Source organism: Oncorhynchus keta, chromosome 13 (assembly GCF_023373465.1).
Source record: "Oncorhynchus keta strain PuntledgeMale-10-30-2019 chromosome 13, Oket_V2, whole genome shotgun sequence".
Classification (NCBI taxonomy): Eukaryota; Metazoa; Chordata; class Actinopteri; order Salmoniformes; family Salmonidae; genus Oncorhynchus; species Oncorhynchus keta.
Genome location: NC_068433.1, coordinates 32,888,768 through 32,914,775, shown reverse-complemented (window position 1 = coordinate 32,914,775; position 26,008 = coordinate 32,888,768). Strand labels below are relative to the sequence as shown.

Sequence of the window (26,008 nt, the reverse complement as noted above, 5' to 3'; positions counted from 1 at the left end):
ATGCTTCACCGAGTTCAAGTAACAGACACATCTCAACATCAACTGTTCAGAGGAGACTGTTTGAATCAGGCCTTCATGGTTGAATTTCTGCAAAGAACACTACGAATCCAAATTTGAGATTTTTGATTCCAACCGCTGTGTCTTTGTGACTCAGAGTAGGTCAATGGATGATCTCTGCATGTTTGAAGGAGGTGTAATGGTGTGGGTGCTTTGCTGGTGACGCTGTCTGGGATTCTTTTAGAATTCAAGGCACACTTAACCAGCATGGCTGACATCCCATCTGGTTTGCGCTTAGTGGGACTATCATTTTGTTTTTCAACAGGACAATGACTTAACACACCTCCAAGCTGTGTAGGGCTATTTGATCATGCAGGAGAGTGAAGGAGTGCTGCATCAGATGACCTGGCCTCCACAATCACCCGACCTCAACCCAATTGAGATGGTTTAGGCTGAGTTGGACCGCAGAGTGAAGGAAAAGCAGCCAACAAGTGCTCAGCATATGTGGGAACTCCTTCAAGACTGTTGGATAAGCATCCCAGGTGAAGCTGCTTGAGAGAATGCCAAGAGTATGTAAAGGTGTTACCAAGGCAAAGGGTGGCTACTTTCAACAATCTCAAATATAAAATGTATTTTTTATTTGTTTAACACGTTTTTGGTTACTATATGATTCCATGTGTGTTATTTTATAGTTTTGATGTCTTCACTATTATTCTACAATGTAGAAAAGAGTAAAAATAAAGAAAACCCCTTGAATGAGTATGTGTGCTCAAACTTTTGACTGGTACTGTATAACATTCTATTGGTTGCAAGAATTCTATATCATAATTTAAATTGATTAACTCTAAGTTTTGAATCCAGCGTCATTTTGTGTATCAGTTCATAAACCATATGTCAGGGAATCAGTACATCGAAAATCTCTTCCCAACTATTTTGCAATCATTTTTTGGTCCTTAAATGAAACTGGTATATTTTTTTATTTACCGCTATTTCTTGAGCTAATTTTGGTCTTTAATGCAGGGCCGACAGGCAAATTCCTTACTTTCTCTCTCTTCCACTTGCCTCTTCCATTTTTGCGGTAATGCTGCAATTAGCTGGTTGTAATTTTGGGTAGAGCAGACATTTCCATATACAGTGGGGCAAAAAAGTATTTAGTCAGCCACCAATTGTGCAAGTTCTCCCACTTAAAAAGATGAGAGAGGCCTGTAATTTTCATCATAGGTACACTTCAACTATGTCAGACAAAATGAGAAAACAAAATGCAGAAAATCACATTGTAGGATTTTTAATGCATTTATTAGCAAAATATGGTGGAAAATAAGTATTTGGTCACCTATAAACAAGCAAGATTTCTGGCTCTCACAGACCTGTAACTTCTTCTTTAAGAGGCTCCTCTGTCCTCCACTCGTTACCTGTATTAATGGCACCTGTTTGAACTTGTTATCAGTATAAAAGACACCTGTCCACAACCTCAAACAGTCACACTCCAAACTCCACTATGGCCAAGACCAAAGAGCTGTCAAAGGACACCAGAAACAAAATTGTAGACCTGCACCAGGCTGGGAAGACAGAATCTGCAATAGGTAAGCAGCTTGGTTTGAAGAAATCAACTGTGGGAGCAATTATTAGGAAATGGAAGACATATAAGACCACTGAAAGTCTCCCTCGATCTGGGGCTCCACGCAAGATCTCACCCCGTAGGGTCAAAATGATCACAAGATCGGTGAGCAAAAATCCCAGAACCACACGGGGGGACCTAGTGAATGACCTGCAGAGAGCTGGGACCAAAGTAACAAAACCTACCATCAGTAACACACTACGCCGCCAGGGACTCAAATCCTACAGTGCCAGACGTGTCCCCCTGCTTAAGCCAGTACATGTCCAGGCCCGTCTGAAGTTTACTAGAGAGCATTTGAATGATCCAGAAGAAGATTGGGAGAATGTCATATGGTCAGATGAAACCAAAATATAAATTTTTGGTAAAAACTCAACTCGTCGTATTTGGAGGACAAAGAAATGCTGAGTTGCATCCAAAGAACATCAATACCTGTTGTGAAGCATGGTGGTGTAAACATCATGCTTTGTGGCTGTTTTTCTGCAAAGGGACCAGGACTACTGATCCGTGTAAAGGAAAGAATGAATGGGGCCATGTATCGTGAGATTTTGAGTGAAAACCTCCTTCCATCAGCAAGGGCATTGAAGATGAAACATGGCTGGGTCTTTCAGCATTACAATGATCCCAAACACACCGCCCGGGCAACGAATGAGTGGCTTCGTAAGAAGCATTTCAAGGTCCTGGAGTGGCCTAGCCAGTCTCCAGATCTCAACCCCATAGCAAATCTTTGGAGGGAGTTGAAAGTCTGTGTTGCCCAGCAACAGCCCCAAAACATCACTGCTCTATTGGAGATCTGCATGGAGGAATGGGCCAAAATACCAGCAACAGTGTGTGAAAACCTTGTGAAGACTAACAGAAAACGTTTGACCTCTGTCATTGCCAACAAAGGGTATATCACAAAGTATTGAGATAAACTTTTTTTATTGACCAAATACTTATTTTCCACCATAATTTGCAAATAAATTCATTAAAAATCTTACAATGTGATTTTCTGGATTTTTTTTCTGTCATAGTTGAAGTGTACCTATGATGAAAATTACAGGCCTCTCTCATATTTTTCAGTGGGAGAACTTGCACAATTGGTGGCTGACTAAATACTTTTTTGCCCCACTGTAAGTAGGTACAGTCAATGTGGGGACAACATCGTTGTGAACTTATTAATACAGCCGGCAACTGATGTGGTAAAGTCCTCAATGCCATCGGATGAATCCTGGAACATATTCCAGTCTGTGCTAGTGAAACAGTCCTGTGGTTTAGCATCCGCTTCATCAGACCACTTCCGTATTGGGCGCGTTACTGGTACTTCCTGTAAGAGTTTTTGCTTATAAGCAGGAATCAGGAAGATATAGTTATGGTCAGATTTGCCATATGGAGGGTGTGGGAGAGCTTTGTGTGCATTTCTGTGTGTGGAGTATAAGTGATCAAGAGTTTTTAGTTGCACAGGTGTCATGCTAATAGAAATGAGCTAAGGTGGATTTCAGTTTCCCTGCATTAAAATCACTGGCCACTAGGAGTGCCACCTCTGGATAGCTTTTTCTCGTTTGCTTTTGGCATTATACAGTTCGTTGAGTGCGGTCTCAGCGCCGGTTTGTGGTGGCAATTATACAGCTATGAAAAATAAAGATAAAAAGTCCACAGCTTATCATGAGTTATTCTAACTCAGGCGAGCAGAACCTCGAGACTTTGTTAATTTTAGAGATCGCGCTCTGAGATTGCACACCACTGGGCACAGATATCAGTTCAACATCTACTTTTGATTTACATTTTGTTGAGTTGTCAACTAATGTGAATTCAATGTGAAATCAACAAAAATATTTCACCATGTCATTGGATTTAGGTTAAAGATTGGGTGAGAAAAATACCAAATGCCCTCACGTTGATGACTTTTAGCAAATCCAATCAGTTTTCCACACTGATTCAACAACATCGCATTGAGTTTTGGGTCGAAATTACCAGTTTTTGCCCAGTGGGTATCAATACATGGTAATCTATACAAAAGATTGAGAGGAAACAAAGAGAGGATCCCACTTTGAGATGCACACACACTAACAGTTGGAGAGCGGGAAGGGCTCGGTGGAGAGTGAAGTATGCAGGAATGAGGTGGGCGACTCATGGTCCTCACGCACATAGGCGGGAAGGCAGGGCTGAGAGAAACCCCTAGAACTCTGCATTGAAATGACGGATCCCCAACCCTCAGCATCACTGCTGAACCATGGCCAGCAAGCTGGGTGAAACCCTATTGTATTTATTGGCGTTCGTTATTATTCCAGTTCTACATGGATTTGGTGAAAAAAAATGCAAATTCCTGTGAAATAATAAGACCTAGGAGGATGCAACCTTGCATGATGGTAAAGGGACAAATTAGATTCAATTTGATTTGGAAAAATAAACCAGACAAAATTAAACGGGCCTATTCATATAATGAATATGAATTCGGAGGGCAGAAATGATTAAATATTAAAGCAGTAGATGTCTCACTAAAGACTTCAGTCATACAAAAGTTATACTTAGTAAGAATGTTTCACCCCATGTTTAAGAAGGGCATTTTCCCCTTTTATTCAGATTACAACCTCTCACTTTCGGTTATTTTAAAATGAAATAATCTCCAAAATATTGCTATTTTTAAAACAAGCCATAGAACGTTGGTTGGAATTTCAGTTTAATGCACCAGAAAAGACTAAACAAATATGACAACAAATAAACTCAAATATACAAATTGATAAAACATTTTCTTTTTCATTTTGATAAAATTAAAACATAAAAAAAAGCATAATCTTCGTAAATTATATCATAAATAGGACTGGTAGCGTTATGTCACACATGCAGCTAACAAAAATATGTACATATCCCAACCAGAAGCCATGTATTACAGAAAGCATCCGCACTGAGCTAAAGGCTAGCACTGTAGCTTTCAAGGATCAGGACGCTTATAAGAAATCCCTGTATGACCTCCGACAAGCCATCAAACAGGCAAAGCCTCAATACAGGACTAAGATCGAATTCTACTACACCAACTCTAATGCTTGTTGGATGTGGCAGGGCTTGCAAACTATCATTGATTACAAAGGGAAACCCAGCCGTGAGCTTCCCAGTGATGCGAGCCTCCCAGATGAGCTAAATGCCTTCTACGCTCACTTCGAGGTAAGCAACACTTAACCATGCATGAGAGCACCAACTGTTCCGGACGACTGTGTGATCATACTCTCCTTAGCCGTGACTAAAACCTATAAATAGGTTTACATTCGCAAGGCCGCAAGTCCAGACAGATTACCAGGATACGTACTCAGAGCATGCGCTAACCAACTGGCAAGTGTCTTCACTGACATTTTCAATCTCCCCCTGACCCAGTCTACAATACCTACGTTTTTCAAGCAGACCACCATTGTCCCTGTGCCCAGGAATGCCAAGGTAACATGTCTAAATGTCTATCGCCCCGTAAAACTCTGTAGTGTTGAAATGCTTTGAAAGTCATGGCTCACATCAACACCATCATCCCAGTCCCACTGGACACCCTGCACCCCTGGACCCACAAGACAGCTGATCGTCGACTACACGAAACTGAGGGACGAGCACGCTCCCATTCATATCAACGGGGCTGTTGTGGAGCGGGTCGAGAGCTTCAAGCTCCTCAGTGTCCACATCACTAAGGATCTATCATGGTCCATACACACCAACACAGTTGTGAAGAGTGCACAACATTGCCTCTTCCTCCTCAGGAGGCTGAAAGATTTGGCATGGGAACTCAGATCCTCAAAAAGTTATACAGCTGCACCATTGAGATCATCCTGACTGGTTGCATCACCGCTTGGTATGGCAACTGCTTGGCATCTGACGCAAAGCGCTACAGAGTGTAGAGTGCGTGCAGCCCAGTACATCACTTGGGCCGAGCTCCCTGCCATCCAGGACCTCTATACCAAGCGGTTTCAGAGGAAGGGCCCCAAATAATTCTAAGACTCTAGCCACCCAAGTCATAGACTGTTCTGTCTGCTACCACACGGCAAGCTGTACCGATGCACCAAGTCTGGAACCAACAGGACCCTGAAAAGTTTGTACCCCCAAAACCTGCTAAAACTTGCTAAATATTTAGTTAAATAGTTAACCCAATAGCTACCCTTTTTGCACAAACTTTTTTTGACTCATCACATACTGTTCATTATCTAGTTACATGTGCATATGTACCTCAATTACCTCGTACCCCTGCACATCGACTCGGTACTGGTACCCCATGTATATAGCCATGTTATTCGTTACTCCTTCTTTATTTATTATTACTTTGAATACTTTTCTATTATTTCTCTATTTTCTTTCTCTCTGCATTGTTGCTAAAGGCCCGTAAGTAAGCATTTCACTGTTAGTCTACACCTGTTGTTTACAAAGCATGTGACGAATAAAATGTGATTTGAGTGGGTTAAAGCATGACCGTGGATAGAGCCTGTGAATTTGCTTGCACCCATCCAGCTTTTTACACATCAGTGCATAAATGCAAGGAGATGAAGAGGGAGACACTATTAATATACACCCTGTGTAAGCGTGTGACTGCATGAGCCCATCCTCCCCCTCCTTTACCTGTTCAGGTTGTTTGGTCACCTCATCCCTCCCTCTCTCGCTCTCTTTCCTTCCCTCTATCTCTCCCTCCATCTCCTGTTCAGGTGGCTGGTCACCTCATCCCTCCCTCTCTTCATCCCTCCACCGCTCCCTCCCTCCCCTGTTCCTGACACCTCCAGAAGACCATATGGGCACTGCTGAGATACGGCCTGTTCCTCCCACTGTACTTGGCCTGCCCTGTACACTCACCTAGAGAGGCAAGTGTGTGTGTGTCACTGTGTGTGTCTGTGTGAGTGTTTGTGTCACGGTCTGTGTGTGTGTGTGTGAGAGAGAGTGTGGCGCCATGTTTCTCCCACAGTACTTAGCCTGTAGACTCACCTCGCCACCGCGCACCACAGCAACACACCCTGCAGGAGAAAAAGAGTGTGGGTGTGTGTGTGTGAGAGAGAGATTGTGTGTGTGTGAGAGAGTGTGTATGTTTGTGTGGTGTGTGGTGGTGATGGGGAGGGGGACATGGATGGGAGGACAGGACACAACATGACTGTGACTGTATGCTCTCTGAGACACCGCTACAGCAATGTCCTTGGCTGATTTATGTTAGGGACAAGAATTGTGTGTGTGTGTGGCTAGATTTGAGAGGGAATGAATATCTTCAGGCTTGTAGATTGACGTTTATGAGGTTGTTTGGAGAAATATGTGTGTGCATTTGTTTGAATAAAATCAAATTTTCTTAACTTTGTCTAGTCATAACTGTATTCCTGTGAGTGACTTATCATTCAACTCCAGCATTCTTTTACCTGTCACCTACTTCATTTTACTGACAGTTGAACCATTTGAATGTTCTTATCACAGGTTCGGATCTGCTTTCAGTCATTCCAAACTTTATTGACATTTGTTTTCCTGGGATGAGCATGTTTCATGAAGGATACGTGATACACGGAAATCTCCTTCTCTCTTTTGAGATGCAGACCTGTACACACACACACACACACACACACACACACACACACACACACACACACACACACACACACACACACACACACACACACACACACACACACACACACACACACACACACACACACACACACACACACACACACACACACACACACACACACACACACACACACACACACACACACACTGTTGAACTGTGTAATGTGAGCTTGGCCCGGCTCCTGCGTGGTTCTGGTCCTGGCTGCATCCCCCTTTTGAGCAGAAAGAAAACAATCACTTTGACGTGGACAGAACAGAACTAGGCTACACCAGAGACCCAGTTGGCTTTAGACCAGACCTGGGTTTAAATGCCATTTGAAATCTATCATATACTTTTGAGCATTTTTCCTCATGCTTGCCTGGAATGCCAGGTGGGTGGGGTTCACAGGCTTGATACTATTCTATCGGTCCATTAAGCCAGGCAAGCTCAATCGAGCACAGATAAAGTATTTGAAATTATTTCAAATAGTATTTGAACCCAGGTCTACTTAAGAGCGGTATATTTGGCAGAACGTAATGCTAGGAATAATGGGCCATGAAAAAAACAAGGAAATAACTTGCACTAAAAGCAAAATTATACTTTGAATGAGAGAGAGGAAGGGGAAGAAAAGGAGGAGCGGATGGAGGGATTCTGGAAGAGTTTGAATTCATGTTTGATCAGTGTTTCCTAACTCTGGTCCTTCAGTACTCCCAACAGTACATATTTTTGACGTGGCCTCGGACAAGCACACCTGATTCTACCTGTCAACTAATCATCAAGCCCTGATGTGCATTCAGTTCGCTCGAACGACACATTTCCCCAAAACATTCTCCTGTTTGGTGGGTTTGGCGAGGTGTGGCTTGAAGCAATGAGTGGTGTATTTAAAGGGCAGTGGCCATGCTGGAAGCATTCCCCAACCCACAACTCAACCCCTCCCCGTTTTTCAACTGGTCGTTCAGTACAGCGCCGTTTCCGTTCAATCAGTGAGGTGGGTTGGGCGGGCCGCGAAAAAATTAGGGGGTTCTATTAAGCTGGCCCGGATAGGCGTAGTTTGCAAAGGGTGAAAAGTGATTGCATTCGTTTTGGAAGCGTGCTGCCTCCCGTGCATGAGCCGGCAACCCCATTCTGTCCGGCAGTGAAGTCTGCTCAAAACCAAAGTGACGCAGGTTAGCGTGTGGAGTAATAAGTAGGATTCTGTGTGCAAAAGTGATGCTTTGGGGGGGGAAACGCTTTATCTGCCTACTGAATGAAAACCAGTTTGGAAATTCAAACATCTATTTTATATTTCTGAACAATGGATCATGCTGCCTTGTTGACAACATAACCGGAGCGGCGCAGATTGTTGTTCGATTTCGGCAGAGCGCTCCTCCCTCACTGGCTTCACCTGGTCACGTGACGGGCCACAGGCTGGTTCAACCCGGGCCATCTTAATAGAATGCTGCCAACGGACACAATCATGGAAGGAGGGAGAGAGAGAGAGGGAGTGGAGGAAAGAAAGGAGGGAAGGAAGAAGGGGAGGAGTTGGCGACAGATGTTTCCAATCAATTGCTTCCATCATGTGATGGACGGACAAATGGACTGTGTGTGTAACTCAAATCAGCAGCCACGAAAAACATCCCCCCGATAAGATTAGTGTACATGACATGGTGCTGTATGAGTTAGCCTACCTTCTCTTTCCAAGAACTATCTCTTTCCCTCTCCACCTCTATCGACCTCTCTCACTCTCTACCTACCTCTCTCTCCACCTCTTTACCTCTCTCTCTTCCTCTTTCTCCCTCCTTTTTTCTGAGTCATCTCTATCTCCCTCCCCAACCCCGTTCCTCTCTCCTCTCTCTCTCTCTCTCTCTCTCTCTCTCTCTCTCCCCACCCCCTTTCTCTCTCTCTCTCTCTCTCTCTCTCTCTCTCTCTCCCTCTCTCTCTCCCTCAATCCCTTCTAACCAAGACACAGACAGACTGCACTCGTGGGCCAAGTCCATGGTTGGGTGGGGTGGCTATGGCTGTGGGAGGCTGGGACTGGGGGGGTGTTGAGGGGGACCAGATGTGCTCCTTTAGTATAGGAGGGGTGTGTTCACAGTTGACATGGAGAGGAAAAGGGAGTAGAGAATTGAGAGTTGGCGTTGAGAGAAAGCGTGTGGGTCAGAGCGAGAGAGGGGAGAGAAAGAGAGGGGAGGAGGGGGGTGACATAGAGAGAAAGGTTCTCTCCGTGGACAGTTGCTGCAGTGTGTGCCCTAAACATGGGTGTATTATTTCCAACTTCTCTCTGTGCTTGTCCAACTACAGTTGTGAAAACTCCCCTCTGCCCCATCCTGCTTATTATTCTGTCACACACAGAGAGAGAGAGAGAGTCCGAGAGAGCGAGAGAGTCAAAGAGAGAGAGAGTCAGAGAGAGACAGTCAGAGAGTCAGAGAGAGAAATAGTCAGAGGGAGAGAGGGGGAGCGAAAAGGAGAGTTGGAGAGAGAGAGTCAGAGAGTCAGAGAGAGGGGGATTTACAAGGGTCATTGGGTCAGTATTTTCCCTGAATAGGGACAAGTGTGTGTTCATGCATGTGTGTGGACAGAAATGTGATAAGAATGACAAGATGGTGAAACGGCATCCTGAGAACAACAAAAAAGTGGTCCAATGCAGGTCACGTGGTTCACATGCTGCAAGATAGATAGATAGGATGCCTCTCTTTATAATTGGCCCAAGTTAAAATGGAATAAAACATGTTTCTAGAATCACAGGAGGCTGGTGAGGGGAGGATGGCTCATAATAGTGAATGGAATGGTATCAAACACATGGTAACCATGATGTGTTTGATACTATTCCATGCACTTCGTTCCAGCCATTACTATGAGCCCATCCTCCCAAATCAAGGTGCCACCAGCCACCTGTGCCAGTCAAATAGGCTAACCTACAAGTTCCAGAGTATCTGTGCAAAGTGCAAGTTGGGGTGAAGTCTTGACCGATGTCTTCAGAACAGAACAAAACAGAGGGGTTGAGGTTTGAATCCTCCTCCTCCCCGCAGCAGGTTTCGCTTTGGGAAGACCAGAGACAAGCCTATTGCCAGCCAGCCTACTGTTGCGCCGATGCGGAGAGCACCGCGCGGTGGACAGTCAATCGCAATGCAAAATATGAACGCACTGTAGGCTTCTACGGTTCTTCTTCAACAACAACAACATAGTTTTCCGCACGGATAGCACGCTTCCTTACTGCTAAAGGAGGATTTTTTTTCGGTTGGGTTTGCGCGTTTGGAGTGAAAATGCCCTTCTGCAAGCGCACAATAGTTCCCAAGGATGTCTGTAAAAACGACGCGAAGAGGCAAACTGCGATTTTCGGGGACTTGGTGGACGTTTGCGGGTTCACTCTATGTTCGGTGCTCCGACAGCTCTCGGATTTATCCCGGCACTCCGTCAGCATCTTGGAAGAGCTCGAGGGCGAGCTCGTGTCTATCTGTCACCGGTCGGGCACGCTCGAGGGCAAAGTGATCCGTTTACAGCGACACATCGCTGCGCTCGCCAGTAAGCCACCGCCAAAGAGTAAGAAAAAGCACACTGTATAATTTTCTATCACTTGTGTGGTGTGGTCCGTGTGAGACTTGCAACTCACTGAGGTCAACTTGAAGTTGAATGTGTGGGAGAGGTATTCAACATCGACAGTTCGAGGTAACTTGGGGTGGGAGAATAGAGGAATGTCAATTTATTGTAAAAAGGTGGATCACGTCAATGCGTGCGTTCCTTATGGCTGCTTATGACCTACCATTCTGCAGATTTCAATGGCTGTTTGCAAAGTAGGCCTTAGGACTAGTGTTTTCTGAACAATATTAGCGTGAGCGACAATGTGGAATTGGTGGTTCGCCTTTAAAATAAAAGTTCCCAATTGAAACGGATGCAAACGGATACAAATTGTGGAATCATGTCACAATTGAGAAGGTAGAGAAGGTTGGAGTGTTATTATATAAATTAAACAAAGGACAATCAGCACATTTTACACAAAAAGTACAAATCAGTGTAAATCGCAGTGTGGCTGTATAGACTTCAGAAATACAATGGGGGTCTGTGTGTTGCATTGTACAGCCTTACCTATGGATATTTGGGTCCATGAAATAGGGTATCTGCTTTCTCAGTGACATCCACAGATTACAATTCTAAAGAGTTTACACAAATATTAGCCTCATAGTTCTTATTACGGGACTCTGAAACCACTGTGAAATGAGCAACATTGAGCTCACCAGTCAACCTAAGTGTATTGAACATTCATATTCCAATATCCATGAAAGGATTTATCAGCCTACTCAGTGACAACCACAGAACACAGCTATGTAGAGTGTACACAAGTGTTAGCGTCATAGTCCTTATTGAAGGAATTTAAATGAATATACCGCTTGTTGTGTTGAATATCAGTGTGAAAGACAAAACACCTTAAACATATTTATTTGCTTACCCTGTTTGCTTCAAATGAAATTAAATAAAATGCCATTCCGTACTAGACTTCAGTTGAAAAGTCAACTCTTTCAAAGACTAATGTAAACAATGATTGACTGGCATAACGATCATCCCAAGGCCTGCGTGTACTTGTGCCAAAATATGCATCAGGTCAATCGCTTGGCCTGATGAATAATAAGTATAAATACAGTAAAGTACACGCACTAAAACGGTAAAAAATATATATATGTTTGAAGCAAAATAGTGTTTTTTTTTAGACAGAACTGCAAACATCAGGGAGTAGACCAAGCCATTGAAGGAGTTGGTCTGATGGTGCCCGCTGATGTCATCGTACTCCCCCTTGCCTCCCCCTTATCCCACTGAATTGTGTGGCGATTTCCCACAGTTAAAGAGCTTCGATGCTAATGTTTGTGTAAGCTCTTTAGAATTGTAATCTGTGTGTGTCACTGAGTAGGCTAATACTCCATTTCATGGACCCAAGAGCCATAGGTAAGGGTGTACATTGAAATAGAAGAATGCCATCAATGCAATTCTGAAGTCTATCATATTTTGTCATCAAATGAACAAATGATTGTCTTTTGTTGAATTTATATAACATTCCAAACTTGTTTAACATTATCTAGTCCAATTGTGGCCTGATTCCACTATTTTCATCCGTTTGCATCAGTTTCAATAGGGGACTTTTATTATGAAGTCGAATCGCCGATTCCACAGTTCTTGATCACACTAATGTGGTTCCCTCCTTCCTTGACGATACTTGTATTTTTAACCATCTACTCCAATTCCATTCATGTTACAAAACAGCATTGACTTGGTTTGTAAAGATATGGATAGAAAAGGTATGAATGTGAAGGTGTGGATAGAGTATCCCAGTATCCCACAATGTTATGTCCCAGTGAAAACTGGCTACTTTGTCACCAACTCACTGGAGCGCGACACACACAACATGCCTAGTTACGAACATCGACAGAGTGCATGATAACAGATTTAGATTTCACACCGGATAATGATGTCTTTGAAAACGTGACAAGGACAGAGTCACTGATAGACAGTACGCTGATTCAAATAGAGAGAGGCGTATGCGTATGTTTGGAGGTGAGGTGAAGATGACACGAGATAAAGCGTCCCAAATGCCACTCCATGGGCCCAGGTCAAAAGTAGTGCACTATGGGGAATAGGTTGACATTTGGGATGTAACGCTTTGCAGCTGTTCTGCCCGGAAGTTGAGAAACATGTTTTTGTCTCTGCCCTCTTGGCTTGAGGACAACCAAACCAAAGTGAGGTGACAGGCAGCTCCTAGAGACTAGAGAGACAGAACACATTGTCCAGAACATGACAAAATATTTCCTGTGAGAAATATATTGGAAGTTCAACAGCTCTCTCCAGAAACGACCCGTTTTAATGTTATGCGGTTGTAATGACATGACACAACAATGAACATGACACGATAAAGGAAAAAAAACGTTGTTTCCTGTGAGAAAGCCATTGTGAGTTCAGCAGCCCTCAGTTGGAGAGTGGAACCTCAGTAATGATGGAGTCTGAGAGAAACTCAGGCTACAGTTTTCATGTGATGCTTCCGGTTGTAATAACAGGACTACCACAGTTCAGAAGTACCATGGCAAGTCAATGGCGGCACACTTATGACTCACTTAGTTGTTATGGCAGTTGTTATGGCAGACAAACGTTGTGCTGAAGACCCAAATTTGCAACATTGACTCGGGGTCTGCGACATACTTTTGTGTATGTAGTGTATGTGGGCACCACTTCAAATGAGTGGATTCAGCTATTTCAGCCACACCGTTGCTGACGGGTGTATAAAACCGAGCACACAGCCATGCAACTCCCATATACAAACATTGGCAGTAGAATGGCCTTAATGAAGAGCTCAGTGACTTTCAACGTGGCACTGTCATAGGAGTCCACCTTTCCAACAAGTCAGTTCATCAAATTTCGGCCCTACTAGAGCTGCCCCGGTCAACTGTAAGTGTTGTTATTGTGAAGTGGAAACGTCTAGGAACAACAGCGACTCAGTCGCTAAGTTGTAGGCCACACAAGCTCACAGAACACATGACACGCAAAAATCGTCTGACCTCGGTTGCGAAACTCACTACTGAGTTCCAAACTGCCTCTGAAAGCAACGTCAGCCCAATAACCGTTCGTTGGCAGCTCCATGAAATGGGTTTCCATGGCCGAGCAGCTGCACACAAGCCTAAGAACATCATGTGCAATGCGAAGCGTCAGCTGCAGTGGTGTAAAGCTCCCTCCATTAGACTCTGGAGTAGTGGAAATGCGTTCTCTGGAGTGATGAATCACGCTTCACTATTTGGCAGTCCGACAGACAAATCTGGGTTTGGCGGATGCCAGGAGAACACTACCTGCCCGAATGCATAGTGCCAACTTTAAAGTTTGGTGGAGGAGGAATAATGTTCTGGTGCTCTTTTTCATGGTTCGGGCTAGGTGAAGGTAAGTCTTAACGCTGCAGCATACAGCGTTGTGGTCCTTCTGTAGCTCAGTTGGTAGAGCATGGTGCTTGTAACGCCAGGGTAGTGGGTTCGATTCCCGGGACCACCCATACGTAGAATGTATGCACACATGACTGTAAGTCGCTTTGGATAAAAGCGTCTGCTAAATGGCATATATATACAATGACACGATTCTGTGCTTCCAACTTTGTGGCAACAGTTTGGAGAAGGCCCTTTCCTGTTTCAGCATGTGCACAAAAAGCTAGGTCCATACAGAAATGTTTTGTCGAGATCTGTGCGGAAGACCTTGACTGGCCTGCACAGAGCCCTGACATCAACCCCATCGAACACCTTTGGGATGAATTGGAAGGCAGACTGCGAGCCAGGCCTAATCGCCCAACATCAGTTCCCGACCTCACTAATGCTCGTGGCTGAATGGAAGCAAGTCCCTGAAGCAATGTTCCAACGTCTAGTGGAACGTCTTCCCAGAATAGTGGAAGCTGTTAATTAAAGCAGAAAAGGGAGGGGGACCAACTCCATAATAATGCCCATGATTTTGGAATGAGATGTTTGACGAGCAGGTATCCACATATTTTTGGTCATGTAGTGTACATTGAAGAATCTTAAGGGGCATTCCCATTGAAAAGGACCCATGAGCACCAACATGTGAAGTTCATAGGAGCATGTACAACTGGGTGTCAAATGAAAGCTAAGATGCTATGTATTTGGGAAATGAAGGCATAGATACATTTTTCAACCATTTTCCATCTTAAAAACTAGGCATATGTAAAGGCTTTGATTTCTGGGTAAACAGATAGAAAAGGGGTCTTAGAAAACATTACCAGAAAAAGTATTAAAAAGTATTAAACATACACTTCTATTTAGTTTAGGAGAAATTGCTTACCTTTCTGTAAGTTTAAGAAATATTGCCTTGTGCCTTGTAATTCAGTTACCAAAATCCCACATATCTTTAAGATATTTCTTAAATTCTCTCCCTTATGAGGTAATGGTAGATCTATCAATTAGTTATAGTTATTTTACTGATATCAATTTTGTTTATGAATTATTAAGTGATTAAAACTCATAATTCTGTAACAAAATTGGTAACGGAATTACCCAAAAATCAGTAACGGAATAACTGCAACTGAATTGGCTACAATGGGAAATCATAATTGTCACAAACCACAGTTACCGTCCGCTGGCATACTGTTATGTTCAGCTCAAACATTTTTCTGTTGTCTTTCTCTCATCTGGTGGTCAAACCAAGTGTTAAAACAGTCTTATGTCAGAACAACTACCTACCTCTCTTATTCCCTATCTCTCTGTCTGGTTCTCACTCTCTAGTTAACGTCACCTTTCCCGGATCTTACTGACACCTACCCTCTCTTTCCATTTACTGTAACCAGCCCCCTCACCCGCCGAGCACCGGCCAACACCGGACGTCCACGCACGTTGAAAAGTAGTTGAAATTTGGTCAGTTCACCCTGAACTTAATGTTAACGTCCACAGACAGACCGGACCAAATCTGAACCTTTGATAGACGTTTGTTTGACAAGTTTGGATAGTACAGTAAATAATAATATATTGCAGTAGATTACAGTATATTGTACTATACAGTACTGAACTATACTCTTCTTTACTGTACTGAATTCTACTGTACTATACAGTACTCTACTGTACTCTACTGCACTCTACTCTCTCCTACTCTGCTCTGCTGTGCTTTGCTGTGCTGTATTCTATTGCACCTCACTGTACTGTGTTGAGCTGCGTTGTGATGTCCAAACTTGTGAAACATGAGGAGAAGTGCATTCGTATCCATTATTATGCATTTCTGTGGAGTACAGATCAGGGACCAATGATGTAATAACGTTACCGGGTGCAGTTCAATAACCCAAATATATTTTTTCAAACTCAAGGGTGCCATGTCATAGCTGACACCCTATTCTTTCTGCAGATATCTTTGAATCTTAAGACAGAGCAGATACTTAATAGAGGTTTTGGAAAACGTGGTCGCATAAAAATCGAAGGAAGATTTGAACGTAATTCCGTGATCAAAGTTTGCACCTGCACAGTTTTTCCACTAAAATAGTTTTTATAAATGTTTTAGTGGACATTTTTAGAAGTAGTCCTTGTGCATATACTTGTATGGTTTGTTAAACTTTTAAATCAATGGTTTTTGTTTGGCATACATTGTAAAGTGAAAAAACGGAGTCAGCTCGTAATTCTGTTATGGTGGAATTGCCTTTAAAGCTACATGGCATGATGTCACTAGATCTCCATGGAGATAAAACCATGTGTTATAGCCTGTCTATGGTTAGGGTATCTCTTCCTTCATGCTGTTATTGCTCACAACAGTAAAACAGTCCTACATACAATTCACTCAGGTTTTTGGGGGACTTAGTTTCTTTCTGTAGTGAATGTTTTACCAAATGCGTGTGAACCCTACTATTGTCAATGTTTTGCATATATGCCTAGAAACTGCTCAGTCCATTGTCTTACACTGAGCATAGAGTAGTGAGAGGAGGAAGGAGGGAGAGAGCAGAGGGAGAAGGAGGAGAGGAGCGGTTTCCTTTATCAGTTTCCTTTTCCTTATCTTAGTAGTTCCCTGCTCTGTCGCTCTTTGACCTCAGTGTGTTTGTGCTGTGTTTTATCCCTGGAAGCTGTCAGTCAGTCGTCAATTGTGATAGTGTGAACCAAAGAGCTTGTCCTTCCTGTGGAATTCTCAGACCTCTCTCTCTTTATCTTCTCTCTCTAGAGCAGAAAGTCAGAGTGAGTTTAAGTCAGGAGACCCAGACAGACCCTTTAGTGGAGCTAAGAACTATCCCACCCTGACCCTCTATCCTTCTCTTCTTCTCTCCCTCTCCCCTCCCTGTTTTCTTTCAGGGAGAAGACCCACCTCTGTTTTCTACCCCCTCTCCGCTGTCCTCTCCTCCTCCTCCTCTGTCTTTCCCAGAAATCCCAGAAATTCCCAACCAGGCAGGACCTGGAACCTCAAAGAGTAATCCTCTGCCTCTCTGTGATTATTTGGATGGTCAGATAGAATGGTGATCAGATCAACCTACCTGTGTCTCTGTTCTGTGTGGTCCCAATGAGTCAGTGTTGGAAACAGCAGCACCAGCTCACTAACTACCGTGAAGACCTGGCCAAACACAGCCATGTTGCTTTTGGAGGCTTCGGAATGTTTTTTTTTCTTCTTCTCTCTTGATGATTTATTGGGAGCTTGTTTGGGTTGCTGTCTCATTGTGAAGTGTAATTTGGCACTCAATGGACCTATGATTCTTAAAGAGAGAAAGGAGGATTGTGGGTGTAGTAAAGAGGGGGCGGGGGGTAAGGAGAGGGAGAAAGTGGGAGATGGGATGTGGAAGAGTGAGATAGGGGATACAGGGTGAGATGGGGAATAGAAAGAAAGCGAGGGAGGGAGAATTTGAGTGTTTGAGGTTAGAGAGGGGAGAAAGGAGAGGAAGAAAGATGGAGAGAGGGAGTGTTGGGATAGAGAGAGAGGGAAAAGGAAAAGGATAAAGAGAGCGGGAGTGAGTGTAGGAGGGGAATCATGAGGGGGAGATAAATGCAGGTGAAAAACGCAGAAGAAAAACTATGAACAACTTCCTGCCTTGGCTGCAAGCCTTTTCTCTCTAGCTACGTAACTTCAACTTTCCTCTTTCTTTTAAATCATGTTATTTTCCCCCCTCTGTTGCACTTTGTGGCTCGGCCCGTTGCCCTGGCGACAGTCCAGCTGTGGACAACGCCAAAACAAAGCCAGAGCAAGTGTTCTGTGGAGCAAACTTCTGCCAGAGTTCCCGCGTGGGTGTCTCTCTGTCTCTCTGTTTCTGTTCTACAGTACACTGTTCTGTGTACACACACACACACACACACACACACACACACACACACACACACACACACACACACACACACACACACACACACACACACACACACACACACACACACACACACACACACACACACACACACACACACACACACACACTGAGCTTGCTTGTTGCAATAATCTTACTCACAAAGATCAGGTAGAAAAGGAGCCGAAAGGAGAGAAGGAAAGCAATTTGTCAGCCTGTGTGAAAAGCAGCTGTGCAATAAGTTGGAAGTGTTGCTGACTGTCATCCTAATGCTTCCCTAGAGCCAGTCTCTGCTGGGTGTGCGTGTTTGTGCGCGCGTGCATCCTATCCCATTCCCATGGAAAGATATTCATGTCTGAGAATACAACAGAAAGAGAAGCAGGACGCAACCAAGGCTGCATCCTAAAAATGGCACCCTATTTCCTACTATCTACCCTGGTAAAAAAAAATTGTGCACTGTGTAAGGAGTAGGGTGCCATTTGGGTCGAAAAAACTTAGGATCGAATGGAATTAGAGCTCATTGTGAGGTCAGCAGTTCCCTGGAGTAGGAGGGAGGAGACAATTTACAAATTCCTTGGGAGGAGAGGGGAAGGGGTGAGGAGGGAGAGAGGGAGGGGGGAGATCAGAGGGAAGGGGAGGAGAGGATTCCAAAGAAATTCAATTTACATTTCAATGGTGATTCATCATCAGATTATAGCTAAGGGTGTGTCTGAAATGGATTAATATTCCTTATGAATTGCATTCAACTGAAATAGTTGTAAATGAGAACTTAACATACCTGGCACACCTGGTCAAATATAGAAATTGAATGAACGAATGGTTGAGAGAAAGAGAGGAAGAATGAGAGAAAGCCTGTTCTGTTATGTTCCCGTGTGTGTAATGGTGTACTGTAGGCTGGGCTACATGTGCTGAACAGCACTGGAGTTTCCGGACAGTTGAGCTGTTGGCCCCAAACTCATCTCTCTGGGCCAATCTTCTCAGGCAGGAAACCAGCAGCCATGCAGCTCTTGAGGACTGCAGTTATCCTCTATGCACCTATCCTCTGTTATTCTCTGCAGATCTTTTAGCTGTCCCCCAGTCCACCAGTTCACTGTAGCGCTGCTTACTTCTCCTCCACTCCTCCACTCGTTTCTGCTTACACTGCACAGGGCATCTGTACACTCTGTTTATTCTACCATCAGAGCTCAGATTCCGATCGAATGTAGAAAGAAAGGGAGAGAGAGAGAGAGAGAGAGAGAGAGAGAGAGAGAGAGAGAGAGAGAGAGAGAGACACACACACAGATAAGATAGAAGTCAGAAAGAGAGAGGGGGGAGTGGAGAGGGAGAGAGAGAACGAGGGAGAGAGGAGGGGGCTCACTTCCGTTTGGTCTTGCAGGGTTGGTTTCCAGAGATAGACAGACTGTAATCATTAAAGGGATACTTCGGGATTTTGGCAATGAGGCCCTTTAACCACTTTCCCAGAGTCAGATGAACTCCTGGATATAATTGTTGTGTCTCTGTGTCCAGTCTGAAGGAAGTTAAAGGTGGTTTTGCGAGCCAATGCTAAGTGGCGCATGCTAGCAGATACCCATAGACTTCCAGCCATTGTGCTAACGCTAGTTAGCAATTGCGCTTCAACTTCCTTCAAACTGCATGCAGAGGCATTGCCAAAATTCCAAAGTATCCCTTTAGCATGTAACTGTCCAAACATTCCATCCTACAGTAAACAAGCATGTGACAAATGCAAATCATTCTCTCTCTTTCTCTCCAAAGGTACACATTTATTATTAATATCATGAATTTGGCATGCTATTTATAGTGCTAATGCTAGCTACTTCTAAACTTCCAAAGATCCAATCGACGATGGACAAATGATGGTATACATAGCTTCACGTTGAAATCACGGTATCCTTTGGACAACATAAACCCAACCTCACTCTGAAGTTACTTTCACATGCAGCCTGTGTACGAGAAGTGAGTTGCTTTCAACTCGTCGACGTCATTCAGGTAGTCTTACGCAGAAGGAGTACGGAAGCTGATCAACATCTAAAGGTGTTGACGCGACAGCTCCGCTGAATCGAACACGGCTTGTTTCCCCAAGCTAAGCAGGGTACATAGAGGTGTGCATCTGGATGGTAGACTTGTTCTCACTTTTTCCTCTCTTCTCGTCTTTTAGATCTGCGAAACCTCTAAAGCAAAGCCCAGACCTGGCCAGCTGTGCGTGTGTGTGTGAGAGAGAGAGAGGTTCGAGAATGATGCATTTGCCTCATGCTTGTTCACTGTAAGATGGAATGTTTGGACAGACACATGCTAAAGGGACACTTTGGGATTTTGGCAATGCCTCTGCGTGCAGTTTGAAGGAAGTTGAAGCGCAATCGCTAACTAGCGTTAGCACAATGGCTGGAAGTCTATGGGTATCTGCTGTGATGTAGTTTGGTGGCAGGCTAATTCAGACTTACTGACACTGAACTCCCATTGCTCGCCCTCGTTGCCTCTCCTCCTGCCTCCTCACTCCGGTTTCCATGGAGATGGATAGAATGGTTATAGAGATGGAATGGATATTGGTGTATTGTGGGAGCGCCCATAGGAAGTTAGTACTCCTGACCTCCCAAAGGGACTGACTACATTACCCATGCTCCTCGGCTGCTCTTCCTCTCCTTCCTCCTCATCCTAGTTGTCCTCCGTTCACTGTACCTCCTGTTCTCCTCCGATCCTCCCATCCCCATCTTCTCTCCTCTCCCCTACTTTCTCTTCTCCTTTTCCTCCTTCCTTTCTCCTCTGTCTATGGTAATAGTGGTGTATTTTATGGGAATATGGTTTCATTTTAGACTCTTTTGAAGGACAGAGCTGTATCTATGGTATTTCTCTCTAACACCCCTCTGTTTGTAGTGGGGCGTTTCTATCGATATTTGGCGGCGATTGGACCATTCTAATTGGGCAATGGCCTGATGTCAAGATCCACAAACTGGCCTGGGCTCTGAGGTGCCGTAATGGTGGACCGATCACTTCCAGATGGAGGAAGAGAGAAAGGGAACAGATACAATTCATTATGAGAAACATAGGAAGTGGCTCCAAATCCAAATTGTTGTCTAGGTCTCTACTTGTTTTTTGAACTGTTCTAATTTAAAAAAAGAAAATTCTGCTTTAAATACAGAGAGATAAAATTAAATGACTCACAGAAATGAAAGTAAAAAGGAGACAAGGGAAGGACGGTAGGAAAGGATGCTATTTTAGTGTAGCCCATGCCTCAGAGTAAGCTGCTGGGCACTGTGGGAAAAACTAAAGTATGTGTTGGCAGCAGGGGCAGGTTGTTGTGGTGAGGGGGGTGTGTGGGTGGGTGTGTGTGTCGGCAGGGGGCTATACGCTAGGACACAATAACAGAACAAACAGTTCTGCCACCCGCTGCATGCATGCTGGCGCTTTGATGAGCTCTGTGTGTCTGTGTGTGTGTGTTCGGTGCCCTGCCCCTCCCCTGCCCTCCCCTGCCAAGTTTAAGTTTGGCAGGTGCGTGACTCTGAAGTGTGCAGGCGTGGTGTTAGTAAACATAGGGTATGTGTGTATCAGAGTATGTGTCTATATGCCTGTGTGTGTATGTGTGTGTGTGTGTGTATCTGTGTAAGTGTGTGTGTGTGTGAGTGTTTGTTAACAGCTCAATGTACAACACGGGTCACATGGAATGTCTGTGCTTGCTATTCCTACTTTTGGTGGTGAATTAAGGATCCCTACTTCTCATTAGTAGCCTAGCTATACGGTACAAAGGCAGATGCTCTATAAAACTTTGTAGGTGTGCCTTTTCTCCCTTATCGTCTGGCATGTGATCATTTGTGGCAACCTATAAAATACTAACATGGCAGGCTTTTCTGAAAAATCATTTTTATAGAGAAAGAAAACCTGGGCCCTAGGTACATGTTATGACGTTTTTGTGAAGGTAGTTAGACCGCTGATACTATGTTTCGTTATCTTCCGTATACAAATACAATCACTAGATTATGGAATTATTGACTTGAATAGGGATGGCCTCTCTAGTGATTGTATTTCTTTGTTTTCCCACCTACAACACTAGGAGAAGTAGAACAGGGACATACAGACAGCAGAGTTGGCAGACGTCTGTCACTTTCTTATTGTGTGTGTGTGTGTGGAGCAAAGTTTTCTTCACTTTTCTGTTAGGTAATTATATTGTTTCTAAATCATTCTATATTTCAATATGTATATTATTGACAATGTTGCACCTGCTGCTTCCACTGTGGACTGTAATTATAATGTAAAGCTTGACAGGTGTGGGTTTGGTGTTTCTGTTCGTAATTGTACAGTAAGTAATTTGTGAGTGTAAAGACTATATTGTGTGTGTGGCTCCCTGTTTCTGTGTTGGTAGGTACATAGCCCCAGCTGTGAATTATGTGTCACTTGGTGACTGTGTGTATGGTGTGAGCCCTGGCTAGACTAGAGCGGTGTGCATGTGTGTGTCAAGAGGGCTGAGGCAGCAGAATCCACTGCAGTCTGGAGGGATGTGATGATGATGAGAGGGAGGGGGTAAACACACACACACACACACACACATACACACACACACACTTAGAGACAGGCGCATGAGTGAATAAACACACATTTTAATGAGGTGGAAGTGGCACACGCATAAATACACACACACACACACACCTCGTGGGTGTATGAATCGTCGCTGGAGCTGTCACTGTCGCCTGATCCTAGGACGGAGAGGAAGAGAGGGGGAGAAAGGAGGAGTGCAAACAAGAGGAGAGAATGAGATAAGAACAAGAGAAGAAAGGGAGAAAAAGAGAAGGAAAGATACAGATGAGGAAGAGAGGAATAGTGCAGATTGGAGGAGAAAGGTAAATAAAGACGGGAGAAAAGAGGAGTGTGGACGTAGCAGGTTGACATTTATTGTCTTGTCCTTTAGGCAGAAGTGAACGATTTCTGCTAGACAGTCCAGCTGCAAAGTCAAAATTGTCAAAATGTAAAAATTCAAGGTTAGGGGTATGGTTAGAATTAGGTTTAAAATCTGATTTTATGACTTTGTGGCTGTGCCAGATAGTGGCCACTGCAGACCTGCCTCCAGAACATGATTCGTGAGAAAAAACGGTAACTTGTGTGGACGAATAGAGATATTGATAGGCACCGAGGAGAGAGGAACTGTGAACAGAGAGACTGATTGATAGAGCGAGGTCATAGCAGGTGTGTGGTTGGAGAAAGAGATTGATAGACAGAGCGAGGGAGGAGAGGCGTGATGCGGTGGAAGAGAAGGAGGTCTCCAGGACAGGGGAGGCCGGAGGAGGAGAAAGGCTCTGACACAACATTCACCATGCCCTTCTTTAGTAGAGGTAAGAGCATGATTGTGTGTGTGTGTGTGTGTGTGTGTGTGTGTGTGTGTGTGTGTGTGTGTGTGTGTGTGTGTGTGTGTGTGTGTGTGTGTGTGTGTGTGTGTGTGTGTGTGTGTATACAGTGGGGTCCATAATTATTGGCACCTTTTGATAAAGATGAGCAAAAAAGACTACAAAATAAATGATTCAAATATTGAGCTACGTTGTATGCAAAAAAAGGGGGACATTATTTTACATGAATACAATTGCTCAAAGCGATAGATTTTGTTTAACAAGTAAAATGATTGGCACCCCTCTTTTCAGTACTCCAGCACCCTACGCTTGCAAGCCTTTTTCTAAAATGTTTTATGAGATTGGAGAACCCATTGGGCGAGATCTTGGACCATTCCTCCATACAGACCCTTTCCAGATTGTTGATATCCTTCGTCTGCGCTTAAGGACTTCCCTCTCCAATTCAAGCCATGGGTTTTCAATGGGGTTCAAGTCCGGAGACTGAGATGGCCATTGCAAATTGTTGATTTTTGTGGCCAAATCATAATTTCTTCTTGCTTGGGGTTATTGTCTTGCTAAAAGATCCATTTGCGGCCAAGTGTCAGCCTCCTGGCAGAGGCAGCCAGGTTTTTGGCTAAAATGTCCCGGTACTTGGTGAAGTAAAGGATGCCTTTACTTTAAAAGACTGCTGAATTTCTTGATTTTGCCAAATGTTTTGGCTTGCTCATTAACCACTGGTATTGGCCATGACTGCAGCCAAACGAGAGTTGTTTTGGGGTGTGTGTTTTGATGTCGGCTTTTCTTGGGTGTGTCTTTGCCTGATTTTGCCTAGTTTTTTGGCTTGCTCATTAAAAAATGTTAACGGCCACGACTGAAGCCAAACTAGAGTTGTCTTGGGGTTGTGTTTTGATGTAGGATTTTCTTGGGCGTGTCTTTGCCATTCAATCACAACAAACAAGGGCAGTAGTTAGTAGTGACAGCGAAGTAAGCTAAGCTAGGTTTGATAGGGAGAGAGGTTTTGAAGTTGAGGACTTCTCCCTTCCTGACTTCTCCCCTTTCTCTGTCAAATCACAATTATGACAAGATAGCAAGAACCAGCATCTGGAATGTATTTCATGAGACACTCTTGCCTTGCAACAAAAGGACAGCTAGTTTCCATCCTTCTTCAATACAAAAACTAGGAGGCTCATGGTTCTCACCCCCTTTTCATAGACTTTTCACCCCCTTCCATAGACCTACACAGTAATTATGACAACTTCCGGAGGACGTCCTCCAACCTATCAGAGCTCTTGCAGCATGAACTGACATGTTGTCCACCCAATCAAAGGATTAGAGAATTAATATATTACTGAAAGCAAAAGCTACAGCTAGCTAACACTGCATAAATATATTGAGTAGTTGACTCAAAGAGAGAAAGACAATATTTGAACAGAATTGAAGAAATTAATTTATTCAAAAATGAAGGAGAAGCAAGAGAGAGACAGGGAGCTAGCTGTATTTAGTTGTATTATTTTCACTTTCACTTACTCAAGTCCAGGTAAACTTTTGGTTTTATGAATTTATTGCAACCGGGGCTCGCCGGTGTAAATGCTTGGTAACTGTACACTGTACTGCATAATTGTAGTGGGTTTACTAACTCGTTAGTTCTAGTAGCTATGTTGACTGACGTTAGCTAATATGGTGACAACAAGGTAGGCTGTGTGTAGCGGTTAGCGGTTATGATATGAAGGTTTGACTTGGAAAGGTTTTTTCACCCGGTCACAGACAGCTAATGTGTTGTGCACTGAAGCCCACAAGCGAAGGGAAAGGTGTGAGGAGGAGAGTGCACAGAAGCAATAAGTAATTAACGAGCAAAGTAATCATGCTGTTTGTATGTGACTGCTATGAAAGTGAACTGTGTTTGCGTGTGATAGGGCTGTATTCATTCCGCCGATTCTGTTGATAAACGTTTCTTAAACGGAACGAAACGGGATAAACATACCTGGATTTGTCCAAAAGAAACTCTTGTTTGCAACTGTTGGACTAATGATTACACCCTAGATCACCTAGATGCAGGAAATATTGTGCAAGGCAGTATTGAATGTGTCACTCACTGTATGTAACCTTGATTAGGCTACGTTGTAAACTTTCATTCATAGGCTAGGCTGTAGCAGCCTCATGATGGGTATAGAGAAAATTCAAGAATCATGGATTAACCTAAACCTATCGATGTAACATTGGGCTGGGTGAATGGAATATGAATGACAGTCATCCAATATGCTGTAATAGAAAAAAATAATCATCCTCCCTCATCTTAAACGTTACTGACTGCCACTGATCACGACCAACTTCAAATTCACCATGACTCATTCTTCTCTTTTTATCCAAGACAGTTGAGGCCTCACAGCAAAGTGTCTCTTCAGATCATTCCCTCTAGCCTCAGGAAAGGAGAAGACTGACAGTACCCAGGCTCAAATGATCATCCAGTACCATAGAGTGGATCCCTGGCAGGGACACACAGACAGAGCCAGTCTGCAGAACAGACTATGTGAAGGAGAATGATGTTGTTTATTATTAGAAGAGACGGAGGATCTGAGCAGCGTACAGGTAGTGTGTGTGGGTGTGTAGATAGTGTGTGTGTGCAGGAAAGATGTATCTGTCTCTGATCTTTGATCTTAATGTCACTTGGAGCCTTTGAGAGAAGCCTGTTCACTAGTTATGAACTTGTTGAATTGATAAGATATTCAGAAGTCTATTTTTGAAGAAGTGAAGGGGGAGAGAGAGTGATGAAGAGAAACGGGACGCAAAGAGAGAGCAAGCGAGTGTGAGAAATAAAT

General features: G+C 43.8%; 1 protein-coding gene across 2 annotated transcripts in view; it reads left to right on the top strand.

Annotated features, from left to right (window-relative positions):
- Nucleotides 1-10,100: 10,100 nt before the first annotated feature.
- The window catches only part of nhsl2 (NHS-like 2), a 148,026-nt gene continuing 132,118 nt past the window's right edge, over nucleotides 10,101-26,008 (top strand). The window contains exon 1 of one of the 2 annotated variants that reach the window (XM_052460011.1): nucleotides 10,101-10,658. In XM_052460011.1, the coding sequence (XP_052315971.1) occupies nucleotides 10,382-10,658 (277 nt within the window). In that variant the 5' untranslated portion in view covers nucleotides 10,101-10,381. Of the gene's footprint in view, nucleotides 10,659-22,406; nucleotides 23,202-26,008 lie in introns of those variants that run through there. The other variant, XM_052460012.1, reaches the window with a different exon arrangement.